This window comes from Trachemys scripta, chromosome 21, assembly GCF_013100865.1.
Source record: "Trachemys scripta elegans isolate TJP31775 chromosome 21, CAS_Tse_1.0, whole genome shotgun sequence".
Classification (NCBI taxonomy): Eukaryota; Metazoa; Chordata; order Testudines; family Emydidae; genus Trachemys; species Trachemys scripta.
This window is the reverse complement of record NC_048318.1, coordinates 6,098,019-6,125,148: the sequence shown is the minus strand read 5'-3', so window position 1 is coordinate 6,125,148 and position 27,130 is coordinate 6,098,019. Positions and strand designations below refer to the sequence as shown.

Sequence of the window (27,130 nt, the reverse complement as noted above, 5' to 3'; positions counted from 1 at the left end):
TTTTTATTTCTTATCATTTTCAGTCTTTGTAAGGCTTGCCTCAAAAATATAAAAAGACTTAAGTTGATAGACGTCGTACAAAATTTCAATAGCGTACAGTTGAACAATGACATTGCACATTCTTGGCACTGGCCTCTGCTCTTCCTGCTTGGGGTGACCCTTCCGAATCCTTCACTCCACAAGGTGTCACTAGCATCCGAAGAAGTGGGCAGTAGCCCATGAAAACTTATGCTCTAATAAATTTGTTAGTCTCTAAGGTGCCAGAAGTACTCCTGTTCTTTTTGCGGATACAGACTAACACGGCTGCTACTCTGAAACTAGAGTTATTGAAGCCCAGTTGGCAGGTTTCTCCAACTTCGACTATCACAGGTCAGCCCTCAATTCACTCAGAAAATATGACTGGCAGGCTCTGCTCCATAACTATGGAGACAACATAGACCTGAGATCCCATAAGCCAAACTGTCCTGACATTTGAATTTCTGCATTTGATTTTGCCATTAAAGAAATCGCTCAGAAGTAGGATATTATGCACCCATTTCAGATCCAAAGGGCTTCAGGAAATTTACCGAAGGAGAGCAGAGATCACATCTTGAGTCTGTCCATACTGTTCAGCAGTAAAATTACAGGATCTTCCTTCTTGATATTCCAATATAAATATTGCTCAGATAAAAAAAAATTGATTCTCATAATCTTTAGGAAGTAAGAGATATCAGCCAAGGTGCACTGTCGTCATTCCTCATCTGATCCATTTAAGAGGGCAACATGGGAGCTTGTGTCACTTTTCTGCTTCCGAACCCCAAGTCCAATATCTATTTCTCCAGTGTCTCTCTTACATCTTTGGATGCAGCTGTAACACACAAACAATAATAGTCATGGTTACTGAAACCACCACCCACCAGTGCTGCCCTGCAGGCTACTAATCTTAGGGTGGCAGGATTACATACATGGGTAAGAATTTGCTTGCATGGGTTGCAGTGGTTTGTATTATTCTGTGATGTTGAATAATTTCTCTACTCTCCCCTGCATCAGGTTTTCCCACGTGCTGTGACCCACGAAACAGGCGCTGAGGAGGAATGAAGGTGAAGCCTGGCTGAGTTGTATGAACACCGGTGAGCAGCAAGCCCCCTTTCCCGAATCCATTCCCTGTCGAAAGGGACCTCACCAGTCAGAAGAGACTTTCTGGCACTGAGCCTCACAACCTCCAGAAAGACCCCAGCCCCCTGTGTGATGCACTATGATATGAGACCCCATATAAGGAGATGGGGGCTGTATAGGGTGTGTCGCCTCTCTATAAGAAGCGCCTTACCCTGTGCCCAAGAGGAAGAGATCCCTCCCCATCTATCCTGGAGTGACACTTCCACCAAGTGCCGTATAGGCAGATTTCACCGCTCACCCTAGCGAGCGCCTTGTTTGATACTCCTGGAGAGTGGCCTCCAAAGGAAGACCCCCACACACAGAGTGCCCTAGACATTATTTTGGGTAGTTCTGTCGCCTGTGTTATATAGGGGGGCAGACCAGGTGATCACGATCGTCCATTCTTGCCTTGAAATCGATCAGTCTCCTAATGCTAACTATCCAGGGGCTGCAGTGGGATTACAGGCATCGCATGGGGCTGGACTAGCAGTAATTCTGTAGCAGATCCTTGGGCCATTCCCTGAAAAGGGGTTGGCATGTGCCTATCGCAAACCTGTACAGAGAGAGCGACATCTGGGTGGCAGTGCTTGTGCTGTCAGAGGCTGATGGTTTCAGGGAACTGACAAGGCTGCCTCGTGCTAAGGGCAAGTGGTGGCGAGGTGCCACACAGCCCTGGATACCCCCGGGGAGCATCACAGTTGCATATCCCAAACACTGCATTTAATGTAGCCACTGCAAGGCTGGCTGTGCAAGTGCAAGATGCTCAGACAAATGGGCTTGTCCCGTGTGGCTGTGTTAGCTTGGTGCAGCCATTAGCGGGATACCATATTCTACACATAAGTACAGATGGGATATGGTCACGTCATCTGTGATAGAGTGAAATATTTCTCTGCGTGTATGGTGAGACGTGGGAGGAAGAATGTTCCCGGGCTGGAAGTCAGGAGACCATGTTTCTATTACAGAGCTCAGCCACAGATGTTGAGTGTGACAGCGGACACCTCATTTAGGGGTAAGTTTTCAGGAAGATGTTCCTCCTGTCGCAGGCACAAGTTGTACTCAGTTTAAACAATCACTTTTGTGCTCCCAGTATTGAACTGCAGACCCAAATCAGAGTTTCCCGGGTATCCAAGTATTAGAGTGCAGGCACAAATCTGAGGGTTAGATAGTTCACATGGGCATATTTTAAAGGTATTTAGGGGCCTACAGATGTTGATAGGCACCTAACAGGATTTTCAAAGACACTTAGACACCTGTCTGCAGCTTTAGGCACCAATATACCTTTACAAATCTAGCCCCAAACCTATTTTGTAGGAATAAAAATATAGCTGCAAATATCAGCTGCAAAAAGGGAAGACACGTCTCAGCTAGGCTGAAAAAAAAATATATATATATATATATATATACCCCTTAATCTCTTGTGGCTGTTTCGCAGTGTTGTCAACTCTCATGATTTTATCACAAGTCTTGTGATCATTCATGTTTTTCTTTAAGCCCAACTGCTGGAGTGAATATATGAGATTCCCGTCTTTTATTTATTTTTTTTTTTTTAAAGTTTCTAGACTGTGACACTTTGGACAACTCAAGTTTCTCTGTGCATCAGTTCCCCATCTGTAAAATGGAAATGAAAGTACTTCCCTACTCGCTCAAGTATTGCAGTGCTGGGGCCATACAAATATTTAAGACAGATGGATAGCCCTCCTGGTAGCATGGAAAGCTGCCCCTGTTGTACCAGTAGAGCTCAGAAACCTGGAAGCCTTAAAAAGAACCCCCCATTTATTTATTTATTTTTTAAATAATGAGATTTTTTAAGTTAATCTCATGATTTTCTGGAGTCTAAGTACTTTTTACATTTTTTAATATTTGGGGTTGGCACTATTTTGGTCTGCCTTCTAGACAAAGGTGCTGTGAATCTAAATTCGTTGCTGTTTTAAAGTGCTTTGAAATCCTTGGCCTTGCAATGTCGATTTCATTCGAAGTGCTACAAATTTCCAGCAATATTTTGACTGTTGATTCTTTTGTACATTTTTTTAAAATTAAACCTTCACTTTCAATTACCAGCCAGCATGCAGTGCAAAGAAATAAAAAGGTTAGGACTTCAAGAAGCAACTGTATAGGCTTGCTGACATTGCTTTGAATCTCTACATTTGACAAGTGAGGGATACGCCTCTCGGCGTGCCCTGAAATTTAAAGCCGTTTGACACCAGTAACTCAACCATGACTTTGTACCGCAGGTCATGATATGAGCCATTATGCATCATGCTCCAATCGTCTCCCCTTCCCTCCCACCGCTAACATACCAGTAAGTGAGCATGTAGTTGGCAATCATGATGAGAAGAGCAGCCGCGTAGTGCCAGAAGAAGCACATGGTGACAAACATGATATTGTCATGGTCCTCCTCTTTCCAGGCTGGGCCTCCCCGGGGTGGGAACAGCACAAACCCAATCTGGTTAGAATAAAACGATTTGTTACCTTTGAGGAAAAAAAGAGGTGGATGTCTGACCCTCCAACCTTTAGCATCGCTTTACTTCACCCTCATTATTACAATGCTTCACTCACTAATGGCGTGGCCTGACCCCCACTCATGCACAAGTCTTGTGGTTCAAGCTCAGATTGGGGCTCAGAACACCTGAGTTCAAGTCCCATCTTAGCCACAAACTTGCTATGTGACCTTGGGCAACTCACTTAAAATCATCGTTCCTCAGTTTCCCCATCAGCATAATGGGGATGATAATACTCCCTGATTTCTGAGGAGAATTGTGAAGATAAGTTAAGGTGCCCAAGGTGCTCAGCAATAAACGCCGCACTGGGAAGCAGAAGTCTGTGGGCTCACTATCAAATCACCATCCTTATCAATTAACCAGCTTATTAGAACTGCTTGGCAAACATTTGTTTTAGATTTGATTCTATTAGGAAGGCGGTTCCCTATCCTGAATCAATGCGAAGGGAGCAGTTACACGTGAAGAAAGAGAACATGACCAATTATCTTGTGTTCCATTTAGTTCTACAAGTACATATTCAACCCTTTGGTACTGTTGATGCTGAACTATCCTTAGGGGAGTTTCCATAACATGCATTTGAAATTCATTAGCATACCACACGGCAGTTACTTAACCGTTCTAGAACTGTATGTGGATTATTTCTTCCCACTAAACTAAAGGGAATATTGTGGGGCCCCACGATGTGCAAAAAACATGAAGGAACAATATCTATAGTACATGGCTAGGAGATAGGGTGACCAGACAGCAAGTGTGAAAAATCGGGACAGAGGGTGGAGGATAATAGGAGCCAATGTAAGAAAAAGACCCCAAAATTGGGACTGTTCCTATAAAATCGGGACATCTGGTCACCCTACTAGAAGAGCATGGCAAAAAGTCTTGATCACAGCAAGTAATTTCTCTCTCTCTCTCTCTTTATTTAAAAAGAACAAGTGAACAAAGATCAATGGTCATAGTAAAGGACCCAGGACTAGTAGGTTTCCAGGACAATTGTTCATAGATGGGTTTTGAAGCATTTACCAAGTAAACCCTGAAAGATAATCCTTTAATGACAACTGATTTATATGTACAGTGATGTACATCCCTCCCCCACACCACATTTCCCCATCCCCAATGCCTAGTCCTAGAACAAAGCTGAAGGTGTTGAACCAGAACTGACCTGCCAGAACCAGGTTCCCTGCAGGATGGCAAGGCTAGCCCTGAAGAGCTCCAAGACAATGTTGTCACGGAGGAAGACTTCCAGCAGGGTGCCGAAGGCCCCACCGAACACGGCGATGAGCAGCAGGGAGTGGATGTGCTTATCTAGCATGGGGCGGTGAAGGACGTGATAATAAAAGAGAAAACCTGTCGAAATTCATACCAAATTCAGAGCAGCATCGTTAGTAAGGAACGTATAGATTTTGCATTGCAGTTTTCATCCAAAAAAAAAAAAAAAAAAATCTCGAAGTGCTTGGCAAAAGGAGGCCAGCACCATTCCATTATCTCCAATTTACAGATGGGGAAACTGAAGCACATGGAGGTGAAGCAATTTGCCCAAGGTCACCCAGGAGAGCGGTGGCAGACTAGAAATAGAACCCAGGTCTTCCAGGTCCCCATCCTGTGATAGGATCTAGCTCACACATCACCAGCAAAACTAATAGGTTTCAGCTGCAGATCTCTGCAGCAAAGCCCTCTGTCCCCCAGCTCCCACTGCACACATGTGCATGGGCACACACGTGAGTTTATGGGACTGGCAGGCAAAATGAAATCTTGACATATTAACTGAGCCAAGCTGTCATGGAACCCCATCAGGCCAATATTCCCAATTATAGCCTGTATGTCAAGGCAACAAGAAGTTGGCTCAAAGCCTTTGAGCATAGTGTACGGATGACTGAAGCAAAGGAAAAGAGGATGGTGCAGCAATCCCTGTTTGAAGGTGCTAGGTGAACTCCCATCACTACTGAGTTTTTACTATCTACTGTACTTCATTAGTTTAACCTTCACTATTTCCTCCAGGAGCTTGCAAATGGAGATTAGCATGGACAGTGTCCTTTTAAATCCTAAGCCTTTGCAAACAATCATTTCAGCGTCAATCATTGATATCTATACCCTCCCTCCCCCGCAATCTCTGTTCTGCATTCTTTAAAGTCATGGGAATAGGCGGAGGAAGAGAATCTCGAGATGTTCCTAGACACAGTGGATTCACTACCAACAGGAGCTCCATTTGCACGTGGCCATTGGCTTGCCCTGTTCAAGTTAAGTGAAGCCTGAAATCCTGGCTCTGCATGTCCAAGATGATCAGAACAGAGAATGGTATTCACGATGTGTTGATTTGAAGCCAGTGCATAGGCCACTTGGATTTGACAGGTGAGATGAAAGCAGGCAAGACCGATGCTGCCTACAGTGGAATTAATTGCTCTCTGGGGGTACACATGACACAAGGACAAAGCTCTATAGATGTGAGGCAAGAGTAGCATCTACCAGATGTTTATGGTAACAAGGGACCTCAGCCGGCTGCTTCATACCACAAAGCCATTGTCATCTGAGGAATCCATGCCAGCCTACGGCAAGTATCGCATGGTTTTAAAGCCTGTTAGTAATTATGACGCAGTTGCTCTGGAAATAATGGCAGGATCTTTAGCTTTTATCTGTGTCAGTTACATTATACTCCCTTATCTCCACACAAAGAGCTCACCTGCCTGATGTTCATTGCTGGGCATCAGACAGGCCCTCGCTCTCGTGATAGTGCAAGAAGTGACTGGCCCGCTCCCTGTTGTGATAATAGTGTGACACATCCTGATCCCAGCTCTATAGCCACTTAACGGTTTCAGTCTTCAACTCTATCTACTTCCATCTGACGTGAATTCAGCGAGGAAACCTGAAATCTCGTATGGTCTTCAAACCTCCTCATAGTCAGAGACACAAAGAAATCCCTTTCACTGCAGAAAAAAGTTCTGGTACAGTAAAGCCAGATTGAGGCCTCCTCTGATTTAGATGTTGTGGCTGGCCTTCACATCTCACTAGAGGTGGACCTTAAGTAACACCCCATGCTCCAATGCACCCCAACTTTGCTGAAGTTCAGAACTTGGCAAGATCCATTGTCTCTCAGCAACTCACCATTAATCCTTCTTTCATGATACTTCCTGTGTTTCGTATCTATGATATCCCCAAACTTTCTCCCTGAACCCAGCTGCTTCCAGCAACATCTGGAGAGGTTTCCAGCCATTTCAGAATCCAATTAACAGAGTTTATTCCAGTGATTATTTTGTGTAGTTTCTCCAGTCTCTTAACTGTTTTTCCTCAGCACATTAGCAGGTTTTACAATCTAGTTATCCTCCTAGTGGTAGCCTTTCAAAGCTGTCTTGTACATCTATATCCCCAACTCCCATTAGGTTCAACAGGTATCTGTCGAAATCCTCTGAGCAGCTTTGGGAATCTCAGCCCTAGCCATTTGTCACCAGGCTACTAACCTTCAACAAACACAGCCACAGACAGCATGAGGCGATCCATTCCCAGGGGCAACTTGAGCGGGGAGTAAGTGAGCACATCCACCACGCCTGAGAGTCCATAGAACAGGTACATGGTCGTGTGCTGCCAGTTCATCAACTTCACCCAGCTGCGTTCCTCACCACTGTAGAGATACAAGTGGGGGCCATCGGGGACAAACTGCTCAGCCAGCATCCCTGGACAGAGACAAATAGAGGGGTACATGTCCTTTCTTTTAAGGGAGGAAATTAAAAAGAGGGAAATCCAAAACCAAGAAAAGGAAATACTTTTTCACACAATGAGTGATTAGACTGTGGAACTCTCTGCCTCAGGAAATCACTAAAAACAATAATGTAACAAGATTCAAAAAGGAAATGGATATTTATATGGATATCCAGTTATCATAAATTAGTGACAATAACATTTTTGGAAGGGAGATTAAAGTTTGTGCTTTACAGCTTAAACTAATCTCTGTTAGAGACCAAGGTGAGACCTATCTTGAGGTCATATTATTCCACATCTGCCTAATGCAGAGTTCTTGCACTATTCTCTGGCGCATCTGGTTCTGGCTACTGTTAGAGACAGGACACTGGACAAGATGGACCCGTAGTCTGATCCAGTCTGGCAATGTCTATGAAGAACAGATTTGGAGAGAATGAAAAAGGCTTGGTAGAATTTGCCTCTGTTTGCCAGAAGCTAGTAATGGGCAAGAGGGGATGGATCACTTGATGATTACCTGTTCTGGGGCACCTGGCATTGGCCACTGTCAGAAGACAGGATACTGGGCTAGATGGACTTTTGTTGTGACCCAGCATGGCTGTGCTTATGTTCTTATGCTTCATGTCACCCATTGGAGACACTTGGTGGTGTGCAGTTCATTGGACCATGTTTATATATTGTAAATGTAGGATCATTTTTACCCTTACTTTTGATTAAATTAAGGGGCTGTAGGGTGGGTGAAAAGGTCAGAGTTTCTACAGTAAGACAATAATTGTAGCATGGTGAATAGTCTTGGGTGGTTGGAGATGCTCTGTGTTCTAATCCTTACCTATCATGGCAAAGATGATTTTGGCTGCTCCTTCAATGACATCCAAGCGTTGGTAACTGTAGTTTCTATGAGACTTTTTATTCACCTTCTCGTTGAAGTACCTCAGGGGGTATTTCACAGACCACCAGAGGCCAAAGAGCAGGAAGAAGCTGCCTGGGAGAGCATGACCTTTGAAATTTGCCATCACGGTCCACCTGCTGGTGCTAAAAGGCAAGGAAATAAAAGGCCATTGAGAAAAGGGCTTTTACAATCTCCCCAACGATGCAAATAAGCCTTGCCCACGGAGCATGACCACGGCTAGCTCAGGAAGAGAGCTCTGTGAAGAGAACAAAGACAGTGTTTTTCACATTTATTTCAAGACCATTTTACAACCCAAATATTTGCTTTTCACATTGTCATTTTAAGAGGCAGTGGCATGGCAGATACGTTAAGCAGATTCCCATTCAAGCGCAGTCACTAAACAGTAACCCCATGCCCTGCCGGCAGTGCCCCTACCAAAGAAGAGAAGAGTGCCTCCCTCTGGCTCAGCTACCAGAACGAGTCTAATCTTTACCAAGATACCGATCACACACTGTATATCATGGTCAGTGATGCAGAGCAATTTGCAGAGGAATTTCGGGCCCTGTGACTCTGGAACCAAGAGGAAAAGAATCCCCTTTGAAACTGACTGACTAATATCCCTTCAGAGGAAGCATAAAAAACAAAACAGTTAGAATAAACCTTCTATACATGTAGCATGGGCAGAGATTAGCATGAAGCTATCTAGAGGCTCCACCAGCTATATTGGACTTGTGAGCTCTGAATAATTGTGGACTGCAAAGCACTGTACAGTTCCAGACAAGCTTCTGATCTTTGTGGTGTACGTGCACCTGTGCGGGTGATGGAGCATGTGCATCACTGCAAGAGGACAAAGCACGCAAGAAGTTGAAACAAGCTATCTTGTTGGTAGCCATGGGAATCCACAGCACATCCAAACTGCCCTGGCAGGCAACGATGTCACTCCCCACTGTATTGTGCCTTAAGGACAAGAGAAGCCTCTCATCATTTCGCAGGTCTGTGTTTGAACTTGACATTAGTTCTTGAAGCCAATTTTGAAGGATGGTTGCAGGCAAGGACGAAGCTCTGGGATGGAGCGGCCAAATTAGTAGGCTACTGTGGCAGATTTGCAAAAGCTTCAAAGGGGAAATGCGCAGGGGTAAGAAAAGAATGACAACACATTCATTGGCCATAAACCTTTCTGGACAACATATTCATCCAAACCCACTGCCTCTGATCCAGTTTGTGGTTTTTGCAAATAACCAAATAGAACAGAGCAGGCAGGGCAGCTACATGAAAGACTTATTCAGAGTAGAAACACAGGGTCACTTTTGTGGTGCAAGTTCTTCCCAACCCTGGCAAGAAAATAAATCTAAATACAGAAGCCACTGGTTCACTGTACAATATGAGCCAGTGAAGGAGGCCATTACAAACAGAATTTGTTTAAGACCAAACACTGATGATTTTCATGGTGTGTGAACTACCATCCCTGAGATTTTTAATTTAAAGAAATAATCTCTTTCCCAAAGTTCAAATCTTCAACAAGAGAAATTAACTGGGTGCCAGCTACCATTGCTTCCTCCAGGCCATAGCATAGTTTACATGGCTCTAGATATTTCAGCTTCTATGCTCTCATGTGCTGCACACATGGTTCTTTGTATGGCTGCAGGCAATTACTGCTTGACTGAAATGCTACATCCATGGCATTCTTTGAGTAGGTCTTCACTACCCGCCGGATCGGCGGGCAGCGAGCGATCCAGCGGGGGTCGATTTATCGCGTCTAGTCTAGACCCAATAAATAGACCCCCGAGCGCTCTCCCGTCGACTCCTGTACTCCAGCTAGGCGAGAGGCACAGGCAGAGTCGACGGGGGAGCGGCAGCAGTCGACTTACCGTGGTGAAGACACCACAGTAAGTCCATCTAAGTACGTCGACTTCAGGTACGTTATTCATGTAGCTGAAGTTGCGTAACTTAAATCGATCCCCCCCCAGTGTAGACAGGTCTCTGTTAACCTTTCGGTGGCTCTTAGTAAGCTTCCAGATGCATGGTTTCATTGGGCTCTCATAGCGGTTGTATTCAGACATGCATTCTCTTGAGGTGTTTGTTTCCTTTAATACAACATGATCTGCTTGACCAGGATGACTCTAAATCACTAGGGCTATGTCTATACTACAGCAAACATTAGCCTAACTTATGTCACGCAGAGGTGTGAATAAACCACACACACCCCAAGCAACATTATCGCGAGTGTGGACAGCGCTATGTTGGCGGGAGAGTCTCTCTCATGGAGGTGCTTTTATTATGCCGATGGGAGAGCTTTCTCCCATTGGCATAGAGCATCTTCACCAGACACGCTGCAATGTGAAAAATCCAGACCCTTGAGTGATGTAGTTAAGACCACCTAACCACCCAGTGTAGACAGCACTAGGTTGACATAAGAATTTTTCCATCAACCTAGCTTCTGCCTCTCAGGGAGGTGGATTACCTACACCAATGGGAGAACTCCTCTCATCTGCGGGGGTAGTGTCTACCTATGTAGAATTAGAACAAAGCCAAATAGCAAATACTGAGGCTACATCTACACTACAGGGGGGAGTCGATTTAAGATACGCAAATTCAGCTACGTGAATAGCGTAGCTGAATTCGACATATCGCAGCCGACTTACCCCGCTGTGAGGACCGCGGCAAAATCGACCTCCGCGGCTTCCTGTCGACGGCACTTACTCCCACCTCCGCTGGTGGAGTAAGAGCGTCGATTAGGGGATCGATTGTCGCGTCCCAACGGGACGCGATGACCTCTCGGGGATCGATTTGATTTCTACCCGCCGATTCAGGCGGGTAGTGTAGACCTAGCCTAAGTTTCCCCAAGAAGAGGCAGGGAGGAGGATGAGGAACTGAGCAAGCATACCTTTACTTTGATAACCCAAGTAATGACATAATAAATTACACAGCTACATAGAGAGGGAGCATAGTTCAGAGGTAAGGGCAGTAGCTTGTGACTCAGAAGACCAGTGTGGCATATCTGCTCTGCCACAGACTTACGTGACTCACCCAAGGTCACACAATTTCTCCGTGCTTCAGCTCTCGATCTGTAAAATGGGGATAATAGTACCTCCCACTACCTGAATGAGGTGATGTGAAGATAAATACAATAAACACTGGCACCCTGGCAATGGGGGCCATATAAGCATCTCCGCCTTTGTTACTCTACTACATATTTGAAAGTAATTGTTTAAAAATAAATAAATAAATCCTGTTCCAACCTGAAATGTTCCTTTCTGCTAGAAAATTGATGCAGGACCGGTTTCAGGGATCCATCCACCAAATATTTTATTATGGTTTTAGGGAAAAATGGAACTGATTTGCTGAAATTAAACATAGGTATATTCCTGTTCAGAGTTTGACTGCAGCTAATATACTTATTTAATGAATAGAGCTGAAAAAACAGATACCAACTATAGAAATGTGGTTGAGCAGAATAAAAGGATTAAGAGAACTGAAATGATTTACGATCTACATTAGATTAACAACAAATCTATGAAGAAAGATGGGATGAACTGAAAAAAAAAGTTCAAACAAGTTTTATAACAATACATATATATATCACTGTAACTCTAGCCAATGCTGTCTAAATTCAGCAGTATCCTCATACCATTTGTATTTGTCACCAGCTCTTAATACTTAGGCAAGAAAATAATTTGAGTGTCGACAGCTCTGTGTATCATAAATAAAAAAAATTTGCTAATTTAACAAATCCCAATTTGACACAGAATTTTCTCCCTGCCTGTGAACTGTTCTAGTTAGATCTCTCTGTATATAGACTACTGCCCAGAAGGGGTAGTCAATATACCAGCATATACTAGATAAGAGAGTCTTAGCTGCTGAAGGAACTGAGATTCTTTCTGCCATCCCTGCCCATTTGTGACCTCACCATTGGCAAAGGAGACCAAAGACCATTCCGTGAGGCAATTAATATCCTCTCATTGGTTTTACTGATGAGAATTTGGAAGCTGTTCAAGGAAGTACACTTTTATTTGTACTTAGCCTCTGATTTTATTAAACCTATGTAACAAAACAGAGCTTTGATTTCACACAGGAAACCCTGTTTTGGCTGCAGGGATGAAAGCAGTTAGCCAACAGTGAAATGTCCCTCTTAGTGCATAGTAGGATTCAGTGTTGCCCCAAGTACTAGTGAAATCATCCGAGAATGCATGGTACCTTTGACACTCCAATGCCATGAAGGCTGGCCAAACATCTGCTTCTTGCTGAAATCTGACCCACCTTTGCCAGCCTGTGTTGTGCTCCCCCTGTCCTTTGGATGCTTTGGTTCCTGTTATTCAGAGTTTCCTCTGATTTTAGATTCAAAGTCAACAAAAGCTCAGATACAGACTAACACGACTGCTGCTGCCAAAGTTTATGAATAGTTTTTTTGGGGGGGGGGAAGAAGAGGAGACGTGTTAATACACACTGGCCAGTGTTTTCCCATTGTTGCGGTTTTGTAAATTGTTCTTTTGAAGGGCTTATAGAGCCCACATGCTCTCCGGGTGCACAAAATATTGGAAGGGGCCAGCTTTGGATGCCGAGTTTTACAGATCACCACGATTTACCTAAAAAGTCACAAACAATGAATGAGAAATGAACCCCTAAAGCCCAGAAGCTTGGAAGGCACGTTTGCCTAGTAGTTAGAGCACTATACTGGGACTTGGAGGACCTGAGTTCTATTCCCAGATCTGCTGGATGACTAAAGGCAAGTCACTCTGGGCCTCACTTTCCCCATCTGTTACAAGGGGGCAAAGATACTTCCCTCTGTGGGTGAGAAGTGCTATACAAGAATTGGTTATTAATATACTGTACCCCACAGCCCAGTGTGCATGTGGCAGGACTTGGACAGTGAAGAAAGCTCAGATATCAGTGAATGGACTCTCCCTGGTTCTACACAACTTGACTAACTTACATTTCTATGGTAAAGATGCCCAAAGTTCTTCACAAAAAGATAAGCCTGTATCCTTGCAGGGCGATCACTTTGCCTACCAGAGAAGCGTAGCCACCTCTGGGGAAGAATATGCCAACTTTAACAGGGCAAGGCAACAGTGAATAGTTTGGGGAAGGCACTGCAGCGGTCGTAGCCATTTGACTGCCATTGGGCTCTCTCCTGCCTACGATGGGGTCTTTCCAAAGTGAATTTGCGTCGTTAACTGCTTCTTTCTGACCCACGCTTCGCTATATTTCCCCTTTCTCCTTCCCTCGACATAGGTCAATTACAAGAGCAAGACATCTCAGGTTTTGCATCAATACTTGACAGGGCTAGTCTGCTTCCTGTGTGTCTCATGCAGAGCAAAAGCTGATCGGAAGGAGTGGCACAGACCTAGCAATGGGTCACCAGAAGCAATGGGTTTAAACTGCAGCAAGGGAGGTCTAGGTTGGACATTAGGAAAAAGTTCCTAACTGTCAGGGTGGTTAAACACTGGAATAAATCGCCTAGGGAGGTTGTGGAATCTCCATCTCTGGAGATATTTAAGAGTAGGTTAGATAAATGTCTATCAGGGATGGTCTAGACAGTATTTGGTCCTGCCATGCGGGCAGGGGACTGGACTCGATGACCTCTCGAGGTCCCTTCCAGTCCTAGAATCTATGAATCTATGAATCTAGCTAGGAGGGTGGGAGAAGGAAGGAACATTGGGAAATGATCCACTGGGTGGGTAGCTGGCAGACAAGGCTAGCCCCGTGCTGCACGAATGACCTTACACGTACTCTGGAACTGGTGAGCAATTTCTGGAAAGGTTGCAACGGAGCAGTTCACCAGCAATCTAAACAGAGACCTGAGTTCATGTCTTCAGTGCTCCACGCTTTATGTTGCCTGCTGGTCCAATTCCAGGTCCATTTCAAGCTTTTGCCCTTATCTATAGAGCTCTAAATTGGTTCGAAAGACCTGGCTGTGTCAGGGAATGTCTCTGTCTAGTCACACCCCACCATGGCCACTTAGTTCAATGCAGTAGTCCAGCTGATGGAGCCTGGGCACCAATTAACTCTCAGCAAAGGCCCCAAAACTGTTGAAGTTGCTGACACCAGAGAGCAAGTTGAGCCTGAATTTTGCATCCTTCCAGGTACATAGCAAGACTCATTGGTTTCCTTGGGTCTTCTAATGTACAAGCTGCAGATTGACCGCAACAATTTACTACTGGAAATAAACCATCTAGGACTTCTGTTAAGTAAATTATCTAAACTGAGGGGACAGAGCGGGTCTTTGCATGGAAGGAACAGATGTTACACAATGGCAGACAGATGTGACAATGATGGAGCTCTGAGAAATGCCAGCTATGGTGCAAGCAGGGTGTGAGCTTAATCCAGTGTTCCTTCCCTATGTCTCCATCCAGGGTGGGAGCAGAAAGGTGAATACTACATGGGAGAGGCTCATTTCACAACTACCCACAGCCTGCCCTGGAGGCGTTTGGCACGGACCTCAGCACGGCAGTGAGGCCATCTGACATACCTGCTTTTATTGGCTCTCTGGAATAATCAGTGGCCACAAAGAGCCATGAAGATCTGCCGGATGCCAGTGGGAGTACAGGGCCAGCAACTTTTCTGTTACAAAAAAAAAAACATCCTGAGCAGAGAGGGCCTATGGGGAAGATACAGAGCTGGGTCCTTTGTATAAAAAGGCAGTGGCTACCAACTCCTCCTGCTGACAGGTGAACTTCAAAATGGTTCAGAGCCTCAGCGGACCCAAAGGAATTAACAAGGCTGGGCTGATCCCTTTCAAGAATGGACTCAGGTTATTCTGAGCTTTTGAATCTTAGTCCTTGATGAGTGGAACTAGGCAGCACAGAGGAGACGTTACATGTTTAAATTAAACCTTCCAAAAGGTACAGATCAGTTCTTCTTTGGCCTGGTTACTATATTTCAAAACTGTCACCCTGGGTCCTCCATACAACCCAGACCAGCTCATGAAGCCCATCTGTCACTTATAATCCCAAACCTGTTACTCATTTCCCCCCCTCCTTGTATCTCTCTTCTGTCACAGTTTCAGGGCAAATGCATCAATATTCCCCTTCCACTGTCCCTCAAGGCTTCCCGCTTAAAGTTTCCGGCTCCCAGCCGTCATCTCTCTGGGGCAGAGACCTGAGTCTCACTGACTCCTGATAAGGGATTTTAAGACTGCACAGCTCCCTGGATTGGCACTGTGATATCCCCAGCAAGCCAGACTGCCTAACCAGGCCAGCATCTGCTCTTTGCTTTCTCTCCAAACGCAACGACCAGTATATAACCCACAGTTACAGCTCCATCTAAGCAAGCACTTTTATAAGAGGTTGGCTAGGAACAGAAGAAGAAGGAGAGCAAAGTTGTGAATAGGAAGGTGACTGCTCTTTAAGGGAAAGACAAGTCTGAACTTGCTGCATGAGTGGAAGATAGTGAAGAGATGCAAAGAGACACCAGCAGTCCGAGCATCTGGTGGGGAGGGTGTGGAGTGGGGAGAGAGGATTTTGACAGCAGCATTTTGGATAGACTCCAGTGGGCACAAGATGGGATATGCGGAGTCCAGAGAAGAGACAGTTGCAGCAGTCAAAGCAAGAGATGGACAAGGGTTGGGGTTATAAGAACAGAGAGGGAAAGAGGATTTCAGAAGACAGGATGAAGTACAGTAGGATTTAGGGATGAAAAAAAAGAAAGGTGTAAAACAGATCCCTTAGTTTATACAGAGTGACAGGAAGGATAATACAGTTACAGATCTTGGGTGACACTTAATGTATGACCATGCTGTATGCTGTGTTATATAGCACCACAGTTTCAATATCACAGAATGAACTTGTCACCTGTTAATACAGAGAACAGCAGGTTGAGAGTCCCAGTGTTTCACTTAGTCACAGAGCACACGCACATCCGTTACTTAGGTTAGTCAGGGGATTGGTTTCCTAGGAGAATTGTAGCAATTAAACACAGTATGTCCCTGTTTGCCTTTTGCTAGTTTGCTTAACAAGGTGAAGAAACTGTTAGCTATTTGATGTAGCCTTGAGCATATGTCAGGAAGACCATCTGGCATAATTACTGGTCAGTTGTGCCAGCATGATCAATTAGGCTTTTTTAATTAATAGCTGAAGCTGAAACTCAGTGCACCCAAATGTTTCTCTTCTGTTTATTGGTCTCTCTCTCTAAAACAGACTTACATTTAATAGTAAGCAGCAGCCATATATCTTGCTACTTTGAATTAGTTTATTTAAATAGCAGGTGTAAGATGGGGCTGAACTGCAGAGTTCAGAGCTGGATCTTGACCTTGCAACTCGCCATCCCCATCCCCTCAGCTCACCAACTCCACAGAGATTTCACACAAAATACCATCAATATTAGGTTGGTGCTCACCAAGGCACTGACTGGAAAGTTCACAGCAGCCTGACTCCGTCAGAGCTGTGGTGCTATGGAGCTGGGTAGTGGGGCCTGGGAGGCAGTGCAGAAACACAGACCCTCTGTGCAGAGAGCTCTAAGCACCAGCAGAAGACTCAAGGTCCTCATATTTTAGGGCCCTTTCCACTCCACTACTCAAGAGGGGCAGGGACCATCTTTTTGTTCTGTGTTTATACAGCACCTGGCACAATGGCATCCTGGTTCATGACTGAGGTTCTTAGGTGCTACGGTAATACAAACACCAATCAACCCACACAGGCCAAAAATTCACAATGTCCTTCTAGAGATTCTGGTGCCATGTGGGTTTCCCATCATGTAGGGGATGTCTGGGCCTAAGATTTTAAAATGGTTGCATCACTGTAGGGCTTTGATTGGCTGAGACTTTGTTTAAATGGCAAAGTTGCACTGGCTTAGTTTAAATTGGTTTTTAAATTAAATTTAGTTAAATCTGTGGTGTTCAGTGCTTAAGGTGCTTCCAGGAGCTCTTCTTTATTCCGTGTCTGGTTCCAACAGGCTGTGTATACAATCATGGCAACGTAGGGCTGGAAGGGACCTCAAGAGATCATCAAGTCCAGCCCCCCACTCCGAGACAGGACCAAGTAAATCTAGACCAACCTGTTCTTAAAAATTTCCAGTCATGGAGATTCCATGACCTCCCTTGGAAGCCTATTCCAGAGCTTTACCTACCCTTATAGTTAAAAAGATTTTCCTAAATCTCCTTTGATAAGTCCATTATTTCTTGTCCTATCTACAACGGACATGGAGAACAATTGATCACCATCTTCTTCTTAACAGCCCTCAACATATTTGAAGACTTATCAGGTCCTCCCTCAGTCTTCTTAGGACTAAACATGCACAGTTTTTAAAAATCTTTTCTCATAGGTCAGGTTTTCTAAACCTTTTATCATTTTTGCTGCTCTTCTCTGGACTCTCTCCAATTTGTTCACATCTTTTCTAAAGTGTGGCACCCAGAATTAGACTCAGTACTCCAACTGAGGTAAACAAGAGCTTCACAGCACCCTGTCTAAATTATCTTTCTGGAAAGCTAAGCTCTTAAAGGCCCAGCCCTTAATACCACAAAACCAGTGCAAATCCCCATGTGGACGCTTATTTCAGTTTAACTTAAACGTGTCTCCAATCAACTCAACATAAAGCAAAATAAGCCACCCTTAAACCAAACTAAAAGCATTGACACAGAGCCTTGCACTGGTTTAAATTATCACCTTCAGTTAAACCAGTGTCACTTTCTCATGTAGACAAGCCTTGAGTGTTATGATCATTGTTCAGTGCTTCCTCTAGTTTTCTGACTGTTTATTGTACAGTTACTTCAGCTGAAGAGGTAGAGGACTTTGCTTCCATTGCTGAGGTCCTGGGCTCCATTCCTACAAAATCACGAGATAGGGGCTACCAGTAAAGATATAATGCTATCCCTGCAAGTAGCTCTTATATGAGGATATTTACTCCTAGAATGGAACTAGCCCATACAATAAAATACTATTTTCTAGCATATTTGACAGCAATGTTGTGGCCAGCTGTTACAAGTAATGAAAGCCTCCGCCTCACTCCATGGCTGAAGGGGAGAGATTATTGGCAAATGAGCACATTTGCCTTTTGTGTTTAACGAGCCAAACAGAGAATCCTTTACCAGCAGTATTGGTACAATCCAACCGTTTTATGTAATAGACACTTTATTTCCTTGGAGACACACCGACCACCTACCCAAATTGCTATGAAGAGGCCACATTCATATGCACTATGGAGATGGCTGAAAAGATAAGATTTCTGGGTGAATAGATGACCAGTAAGCCTGTATGAGAGCTCTAGCAGCTGTCCTATTAAAAAGACATTTAAATGGCAATTAAAGGTGTGCCCCATAAAATAGGTGCTGCCAGAATATTCTTCACAATTAATAGATGCATAGACTCATCAGGGCATGGTAAGTTAAGGCCACACCCTTTGCCCTGTTGAACACACTGTGCACAACCCGTTCCACAATCAAAATGCATTTGTGGGAGAGTAGAAAATGATCTTCAATGTATTTTTAAGCACACCAAGAGAGGACTAATGTTTCCCCATGTGACTGACCCACCCTGAGACTAATAGAATGATGTGTCCTGACCCATCCTGCACAGCGCAGAACTGCTTGCAATGTTTGTGTGCCAATGTCAATAGAGACTCAGGTGAGCACAAAAGAGCAATAGGCTGTCTCAAGCATTTCTGTGCAGAGCCTGGAGCAGGGAATAGGGCACGATAACCTGTCTGAACTATGTAACTACTGGGAATACAAACATGCCTGAATGCACTTGTCTCTACGGTTACCTTGTCCCCTTTCTCTTCATTCACCGTTTGCCTATTGTATAAATCCTAGTGCTCCATGGTCTGAGTTATTTGTTTGTAAAGTCCCAAGTACAACAGAGCCCTAATCCGTGTCTGGGGTCCTTGGCACTACCACATTAGACATAAGCGAAAAGAGCCCAATGACTTCAGATGGAGTTGTGGGTGCTCAGTATCTCCCGAGAAACAGGTCCAAGGCATCTCCACTTGGGCACCCACAATTAGAGGCTGCTTTTTCAGAAATTGCCTTGCCCTTACTCGATTTCCTGCTTACTCCATTACTCAGTTCACCTGCTTGTTCCATAGCATACCTGATTCTCCACTCACTTTAATTACTGTACTTTGCACTATTGCCTGTTTATTACAGTATCACGCTATTAGTCGCCTTAATCATTGACCTGGGGCTTCTATTCGGATCACTTTCAAGGCTCAGTTTGTTTCTTGGGCTGTTGCCAATTCCCTGTTCTCCCAAGGTATTAGCAGTGTCTGGACATAGCCAGCTGCTGCTCACCCCTGCTTCTGAATGCACCTCTTCTGGGTCAGTCTCTTCCTGCTCCATGCACCTCCCCCTCCTCCAGCCACCCTCCCTCTCTCTTATTCCCACCACCAGTTCCACTTAGGGTGACCAGATGTCCCCATTTTATAGGGACAGTCCCGATTTTTGGGTCTCTCTCTTATATAGGCTCTTATTAGCTCCCCACCCCGTCCCAATTTTTCACACTTGCTGTCTGGTTGCCCTAGTTCCACCTTCTCTGCCCTTCCCCATCTCCCACCTTATCACCCTGCTACTCAGTCCTACATCCACCCCCTCCTCTGCCACCACCAGAGCCAATTGCCCCAATTCTGCCCATCTCCTTTACCTCCCCTCTTCCGCCACCTTGATCCCTCTGGCCCTTCCATTTCACTCCACATTCCTGCTCACTTTGGAACACTCTTCCCATCTCAAGATAGATCACCCAGGCAAACATCTCATCTTTTGTCTCCCCCGACCCTTCTCCTGCCATTTAGTGAACTGCAGACCCTTCTCCCACCCAACACTGCCTCTGCTGCTGCTGTCATGCAGCAGTTTCAGCTTTCCCCAGGGTCATTAGGCATCTCTCCTGCTTCTTCCACTTCACCAGAACTGCCTCAGAGGACCTCTTCATCGCCAAGTTTGGAGCCTCTGGAGCTTTCCAAGGGTCTCATCTGCTTTACTGGACCAGTGCACATATCCTCCCTCAATCGGTTTCTTTTAGCCTGTCAATAACACTTCATCTTGCACAATCTGTCTGGTTCCTGGCGGTGTACAGTGAAAGTCCGAAGTCCAGTATGCCACTGTAGCAAATTGCTCACAGACACCCATTCTGCACCCTCCCACCTCACTCAGACTACGCAAATCATGCACGTAGGTTCACACACGGACCATGTACTACAGAAGAACTACACTGGTGATGATGATACCATGTGGGGTTTGAGAACAGTGCCTATGGCTCTTGCATGTGTACATGGTGTTAGAAGGATCATTGTAAGAGTCTTAAAAGAATTGCTGGCCCCTTAATTCAAGTGAATTACAGGGAGTCTTCCAATCTCAACATGAACTTAGCTCACTCATACATTTCACTAGCAAAAGCCGCAGGAAAGTCTCAGACAGGATTTGTGTCAGTCCTGCCACTCTTGGTGCAAGTGCGTCTCTTGCAACAAACACCCAGTTTGATTCAGCTTCTAAAGTAAAGCCAGCCAAACCTAGGTGCTAATAGACTATTTCACCTCCTGCTCACCTGAATGTGTATAGCAATACTGCGTTGTTCACCTTTGTTCCAAACATACAGTAATTAGACTTGGGTATCAAAGGGGTAGCCATGTTAGTCTGGATCTGTAAAAGCAGCAAAGAGTCCTGTGGCACCTTATAGACTAACAGACGTATTGGAGCATGAGCTTTTGTGGGTGAATACCCACTTCATCGGATGCAAGTCTAGTAATTAGACTGGTTACTAATGAATCTGGCAGTGTAATTGGACAAATAAACCAGTTCACTTATCTGGTCAGATACTGTGGGGTCCTCAAGGTTTCTCTATTTATATTTACATTTTGCTCAGTCTTTATAGACTAATGGCCCCCCCAAATCAACACTATTCACTCCTGGTTCTAGTTCTGAAATACATCTGGAGTGTTAAACTAAAGAGCCTTTGATCTATTAGGAGGACTCAATGCTGAACAAAGCCTCCCATTCTCTCATAATTTCATTACCCTCAGGCAAATGCTTTATTAGGGGAGAGGGTATGAGTTCCAAGAGCCTCTCAATTCTTCATCTGAAAACTTGTTAGAAGGTAGGTGGGAAAGATGAGAAATAAAAAGGAAAGTTTGAATTTCTGTAGGTGCATCCTTTGAAGCCATGCAGATGGCAGTGACCTCTATTGCCGGTGATTAATTGCCAGCAGTTTAACAGAAAAAGAACCTTTTATATGAGATCTGCTTGCCCTTTTTCTGCCCCCAGCACTGAGTACATTTTTATTATTTACATGCTGGACAAAATTTGAGTGCAATTGCATGTGATGGTAGGGGGGCAGGGCTCAACAGCTCGGGGGTTCACTTCCCATTTTTGTCTTATGTTCCTAAAAGCTCATGGTTCATGGTTTCAGCCAGCTAGCTGCAGAGGTCAGGAAGAGATTCCCTCGCCACACTGTATTCTGGGAATTAAAAAAAAAACCTACAAAAAAACAAACTCTCCTTCCTCTGAGGCATCAGGAATAGCAACAGCTGGAGATGAGACAGAGGTGACACCAGGCATTCTCCCTCTCAGGTGGTTGGCTGGTTTGTTCTTGCCTACATGCTTGGGGTCTAACTGATCACCATATGTGGGGTTGGGAAGGAATTTTCTCCCAGGTCAGATTGGCAGAGTTTTGTTTTGTTTTTTAAAAAGCCTTCCTCTGCAGCATGTGGGTATAGGTCACTTGCCAGGATCATCTGGGTACATCTCACTTAATGACCTTGGACACTGGTGCGCCTCGGCTCCTCCTACTCTCTGCCTGTGGCACATAATAGTTTAGGCTTCTGTGGGCTGTAATACTTCGGCCTAGTTTCAGTGGTTGGGTTTAATGTGCAGGTGCTGGGTGGTGTTGGTGGTCTGTGATATACAGGAGGTCAGACTAGATGAACTGGTGGTCCCTTTTGGCCTTAAACTCTATGATGAGTCAACAGACATTCTATAGGAATAATGGTCAATAACCTATGCCGGTTCTAGGGGTTATTTTTTGTTCACGTGTTTATGAACAGCTCACTGGATGACCAGTCAACTGGAAAAGAGTAGTGTCACTTTCCCCCAAGCTCCACCCATAAACTAAGTTGCATCCACTGGAGAGGTGACAGTGAGATACCACTCACCACAGATCTTAGTAATGGGATCATCCTACTGATTTTTTGCATGCTTTGAGCTACAGTGAAGTAATTAATGTGGACAAGGACATTCTCATCAGTCCTCAGAGCTAATAACCCATTGGTATGGGTGGAAGCATTTCACACTTCTTGGGGCTTGTTCCAGGCTGTCTGCAGGCTCTGGAAGACATTACTGTATGGGTTACTCCTAGATGGCATTTGAAAAGTTAGATGAAAGCTAAACTTCTTGAGCAAAGATAGCAGCTTCCAACAAAAGGACCTAGCTCACAAATCAACTTGGTTTGGCCTCTGCTTTATAAGAGGCAGCTACACATGGCAGGCTCACTTGTTTCATTTTTTGCAAGCCCCCAGTGGCCAGTGCAGTATTATTCCCTACTTTTAGCCCCTGAAGGATAGTGCTCCTCTTCCCCACAGCCATCAGGGAGTGGCAACACTAGGGCAGCTGACGTAGAAGAGGCCTTCCTTCCCCATCTGTTTCCTATACTCCAGATGTTCTCACCGAGTGTCTGGTTTCTCTTTGTCAGAGTACAGTGCAACCTCATAGGCTGGGACGCTCTCAGTGTTTCCCCCAGGAATTGAAATTAGGGGGAGTAGTGAGGGCTGATGAGGTGTGAAACCATTAGGGTGCAGGTGGGCTGTAAGGCACCATAGTTAAAACTGACAAATGGTTCGTGACCATTTTATTAGATTTAATTCATGTTTTTAAAATGACAAATTAAAGTTGGCTACACAAGCCTACTGTGAAGCACTATATCTACATTTGTCTTAGTTTCTTGTTGTAATTTTGCACAACTCTGTTAATGAACTTCTTGAATGCAGTGCATTCATTTTTGGTGGCTTCTCATGGGTCCGGTCCTTCATGATATGGTTATGATCACACAGAAGGCAACTTCTTTCAGAACACTAAATTCTAGTCAACGAGGAAAAAGAACGCACAACTGTAGCTGTTGTGGCTGGGAGTAGAAAGAGAAATTCCAGTCCCAGAAAACATAGCACAAATATTGGGTTGAACCACTAGTAATGATAAAGAGGAAGTTGAAGTTAAATCTTCATTTGTTCATTGCATGATATTCCATTCTGTGTTTAAATTCTCTATTCTGTCCTGATCACATGGCAGCCCCATTGCAGGCAATGCCTCACTCCACTCAACTGTCGGTGTTTTATAAGACAGGCATCTGTAAAAGCTACGTAGAGGTTGATAGCATCCAGAAGTTGGTGTTGTAGAGATGCAAGAATCAAGTCTGTGTACTTTATTTTTTCAGCCGACTTAAATACTTCTTGTCCTCTTCATTTAAGGAGTCAGTATAAGTGCCCTAATTAGTCAACTTCTGAATTGAAGTCTTTGCTTCTTCCAGTATGTTTTCAATGGATCTCTCTCTGATTGATCCAAGTGTAGTTTCCATTGCGGGACAGAGATCTACTACTATTGTAGCAGATGCCTGGATGGCATTGTTTAATGACCCAAGTGGTTTCAACAGTAGACTTGCAAGAGAGAAAATGGTGATGGTGTTCTCTGAACTTAGTAGCAAAAGCAGTCCACCAGTCTCACTACTTAGATCCATCCCATCTTGGTAGATACTTTCCAAAGCCAATAACAACGGTTGCAGTAATTTTAAGACAACAGCCAAGGATCACTCACGAAAAAGCCAACGGGTTTTCCCAGATTGGACTAATTTGAACTTCAGTCCCAGTGCATCTTCTATATTTTCCAAGACGTTCAGTCCTTTTGGACTCTTTTTCATCCAGAGTATAATTAATACATTAAAATGTATAGCTTTTGAAATGTCTTTTGAAGATTCTGTAGCCCATGCTAACGCTATTTGGAGTAGATGGCCTCTGCAGTTTGTAGAGGAGAGTTTCGAGTTATACTTTTCTCGGAGCGAAGTTTGTACTTCACCCCCCTCTCTACCAGCCAAACCCCTTGCTTTGCGAGTGCAGTTCACTTGAGGGTGACCAGTGCTTAATTTGTAATGAAAGAGATGCCGGGACTCAGGCAAGGTTTTTACTTTGATAACTGATGTGACAAGCCCGGGGCTATGAACTGACACACCTAGAGGTACCAGGGCTGAGCCCTGGCAAAAATTAAGCAGCGAGGGTCCTCAATCAGGACAGGCTAAGTACAGTTCTGCTGCCCTTCACTTATACAATAAGGATAACAACATTTCATGACCCCCACATTCAATACTAAAGTGATTTGTAACCCAACACCAGCCCAAATTGATCACTTGGGCAGCACAGCTCTGTCTGCTGGATACCTAGGCAGAGTAGGTGTGTTCATGTAAATACAGTCTGATCCTGAAGCCTTCCCTGCTACCCTGGCTCATTACTTGCTGTCAGGGGAGAGCTCATTCAGACCTTGCTTACAAATGATAATTTAAAATTACAAGGCTGGCCAACATCGCCGAAATGAACGTGCCAACATTGTCAGAAAAAACAATAGCTGTGTGAAGAAGCTAGTCTTTGTTCATACTTTTCAAACCTATTGTATTTTTTCAGGTACAAGTATTTTATCATACACTGTATCTGCTTTTAAAGTGTGCATCAATGTTTCAATTCAAATTCACAACCAATGACTAAATTGTCAACACTGCATGTAACTAGTTGACCTCTGGGGGAATGGGGGGAGTTGGGGAAATTCGGGGGGGGGGGGGGTTACACCACCACTGGGGGTGTGTGTAGGGAAATCCCTGGGTGCTCTAGAGGGGAGGGTGGAAAGGTGCTTCCAATGGACCTTCATGCAGTGGGACAATATGTGGGGGAGAAGACAGAGGCAAATGGTGAGAATACCTCCCCCAAACTCTTATAAAGAGAACAAATAGATGATAAAAGGAACCAACAAGAGATGTGTGGAGAAAACTACTCACACAAACTTAAGTTTTTCCTAAACTTGTTTTCTTCTCTTGCCCCATTCACCTATTACCTGTCTTCAAATCCTCCTTGCGCAACATCAAGTTTAGATTGTCAGGACGATGCCCTATTTGTCTGCAGTCTCACATGCACCTATAATCATATAAGCACTTCAACCTCTCTCCTTGGGAATCTATTTGCCTGTTTGTAGTGATCTCTATTCAGGCTAAAATTCCCCTTTGCAGAATTCCATCTATTAGTCACAGGTTTTCTTATATCCCTTTCCTCCAGCTGCACCCAGGGAGAATTGTGATGGTTTTGAACAGTTATGTTATTACTTAAACTAATTAGGCTGATAAAAAAATCTGCAAGACCGGTGGAGCAACTTTCCTTCATTCTACAGTTGCTTCTGAAAATTTCCAGTCTTCCGTTAAAAAAAGACCAAATGAATGAAAAATTAATTATATAATCAACACCTAAAATGCCTGAAAGTCACTTTTGGGGGGAAAGGGGGTGCACTCATGCAGCCTGCTCATAGATGCTACCCTAGAAATTTAAGAGGTTAGCAATTTTCTTCCATAAGCATTTGAGATCAGTGCATAGTTAGGGTTGTGCTCTGTATCAGATGTTGAACCTTATGCTAGAAAAGAGATCTGTTATCAATTTTACTAGATGACAGGGATGACTTTTTTCCCTTCCTTATTGCTCCTATTAGAATTTTTGCTGAAGCAAGTCTGTCACTAGTATCAAGTTTTGATAAGAGTTATTTCTGGACTCTGATCTTGCTGCTGTTCTTTGCTCCAGAAGTATTTGTTTATTTTTCACTCACTGTAAAAAAAATAAAGCACATTTCTGGACAATGCTACAGAGAGCGCGCCTGAAGGCTAATGCATTTCAGGCCAGCAGCTCAACGACATATGGATCGCATCTAGATTTTCTTCTAGGTTGTAGAAGAAAAGGCTCCGTCTCATTAGTTTGGTTGAAGTCAGAGCAGAAGAATCGGAATTAAAGAAAGAGACTCATAAAGCTACATTAGCCCAGTGACAGAGCAAGATCCTCTGCAAGTCCAAGGACCAAGTGGCCAAGTCCAGAAAGTATCATTTTACTTGTAATATCATTGAGAGTTGATCTTTTCCTCCCCTGCTTCCAACTGCCATTCGCCTGATGTACCTTAGTGCAGCTGACTAACCTTGTTTAGAGGTTTCCTTCTTGTAAGTTATTGGAGCCCCTCCTGACTGCTAGGCTCCTAGATCTTTAACCACTAGGCTCCCTGGTCAGTTTGCTCCCACTACATACACGGTGTGGTCCCCTTTCCACCTCCCCAGGTTAGCGAGAGCAAAAGCAAACCAAACACTCCCCAGCCCAGGGACCCCTCTGTGACATCGGTATGTAGAGAAGGAAGGAAGTGCAGGGCTCACGCACACAGGCAGTCTCATTATCAGAGCAACCACACCCCAGGACTCAGCCTTATCGTGCCGACTCTTTTATTTGCTGCTTTCTGAAACCCAAGGAGGAGGATGGAGGGGACTTGTGCTGGAGACTGGGACATTGGGGTGGATCCAAGGGGAGGGAACCCCCTGGCCTCCAGAGGGAAAGCGATGACTTTAGGCGGAAGGGAAGGGCAGTGACATGAGACTCACCTAAGCAAAGCCTTCCCACATCACCGTGATACACAGCCTCCTGCTCACGGAACTGTAGCCCGGAGCTCCTACCTACCCCAGGCTGCTCAGAGAACGGAGCGCAGCCCTCATGGGTGGGGGAATAAGAGAGAGGGGCTCGGCTCCTCTAAACATGGAGAAAATTCCCAGCCCAAGGGGCCCCCTTTCTTCATTCTGCAGCCCCCGGTAGCCTGATCCAGGGGGCAGCCTCTAGACACGAAGCATAAAACCTGCAGGTACCTAGCGCTCCCCTTCTCAGTCCGCTCACCCGCAGAAGAACTTTACCTGCTGACCACTTACTGCTGCTCCAGCCCCAAGCGCACCTGTCGCTCTCTGGATACAGG

General features: G+C 44.7%; 1 protein-coding gene across 1 annotated transcript; it reads right to left on the bottom strand.

The window, feature by feature from the left end:
* Positions 1–27,130, bottom strand: LOC117868588 (transmembrane protein 45B-like). The gene is made up of 6 exons (XM_034754669.1): positions 27,072–27,130; positions 8,143–8,345; positions 7,079–7,291; positions 4,789–4,973; positions 3,432–3,577; positions 1–847 (listed from the first exon to the last, which is right to left on the bottom strand). The coding sequence occupies exons 2-6, from the start codon at positions 8,324–8,326 to the stop codon at positions 730–732; spliced, it is 846 nt and encodes a 281-aa protein (XP_034610560.1). The 5' UTR covers positions 8,327–8,345; positions 27,072–27,130; the 3' UTR covers positions 1–729.

Bases quoted from the DNA above. Each gene is read 5' to 3' on its own strand.
- LOC117868588 (XM_034754669.1), bottom strand. From the start codon at position 8,326: ATGGCAAATTTCAAAGGTCATGCTCTCCCAGGCAGCTTCTTCCTGCTC. The intron at 4,974-7,078 runs GTTAGTAGCCTG...GAATTTCGACAG, and splicing joins TGTGGCTGTGTTTGTTGAAG to GTTTTCTCTTTTATTATCAC. The intron at 3,578-4,788 runs GTCAGTTCTGGT...TATTCTAACCAG, and splicing joins AGGGAACCTGGTTCTGGCAG to ATTGGGTTTGTGCTGTTCCC.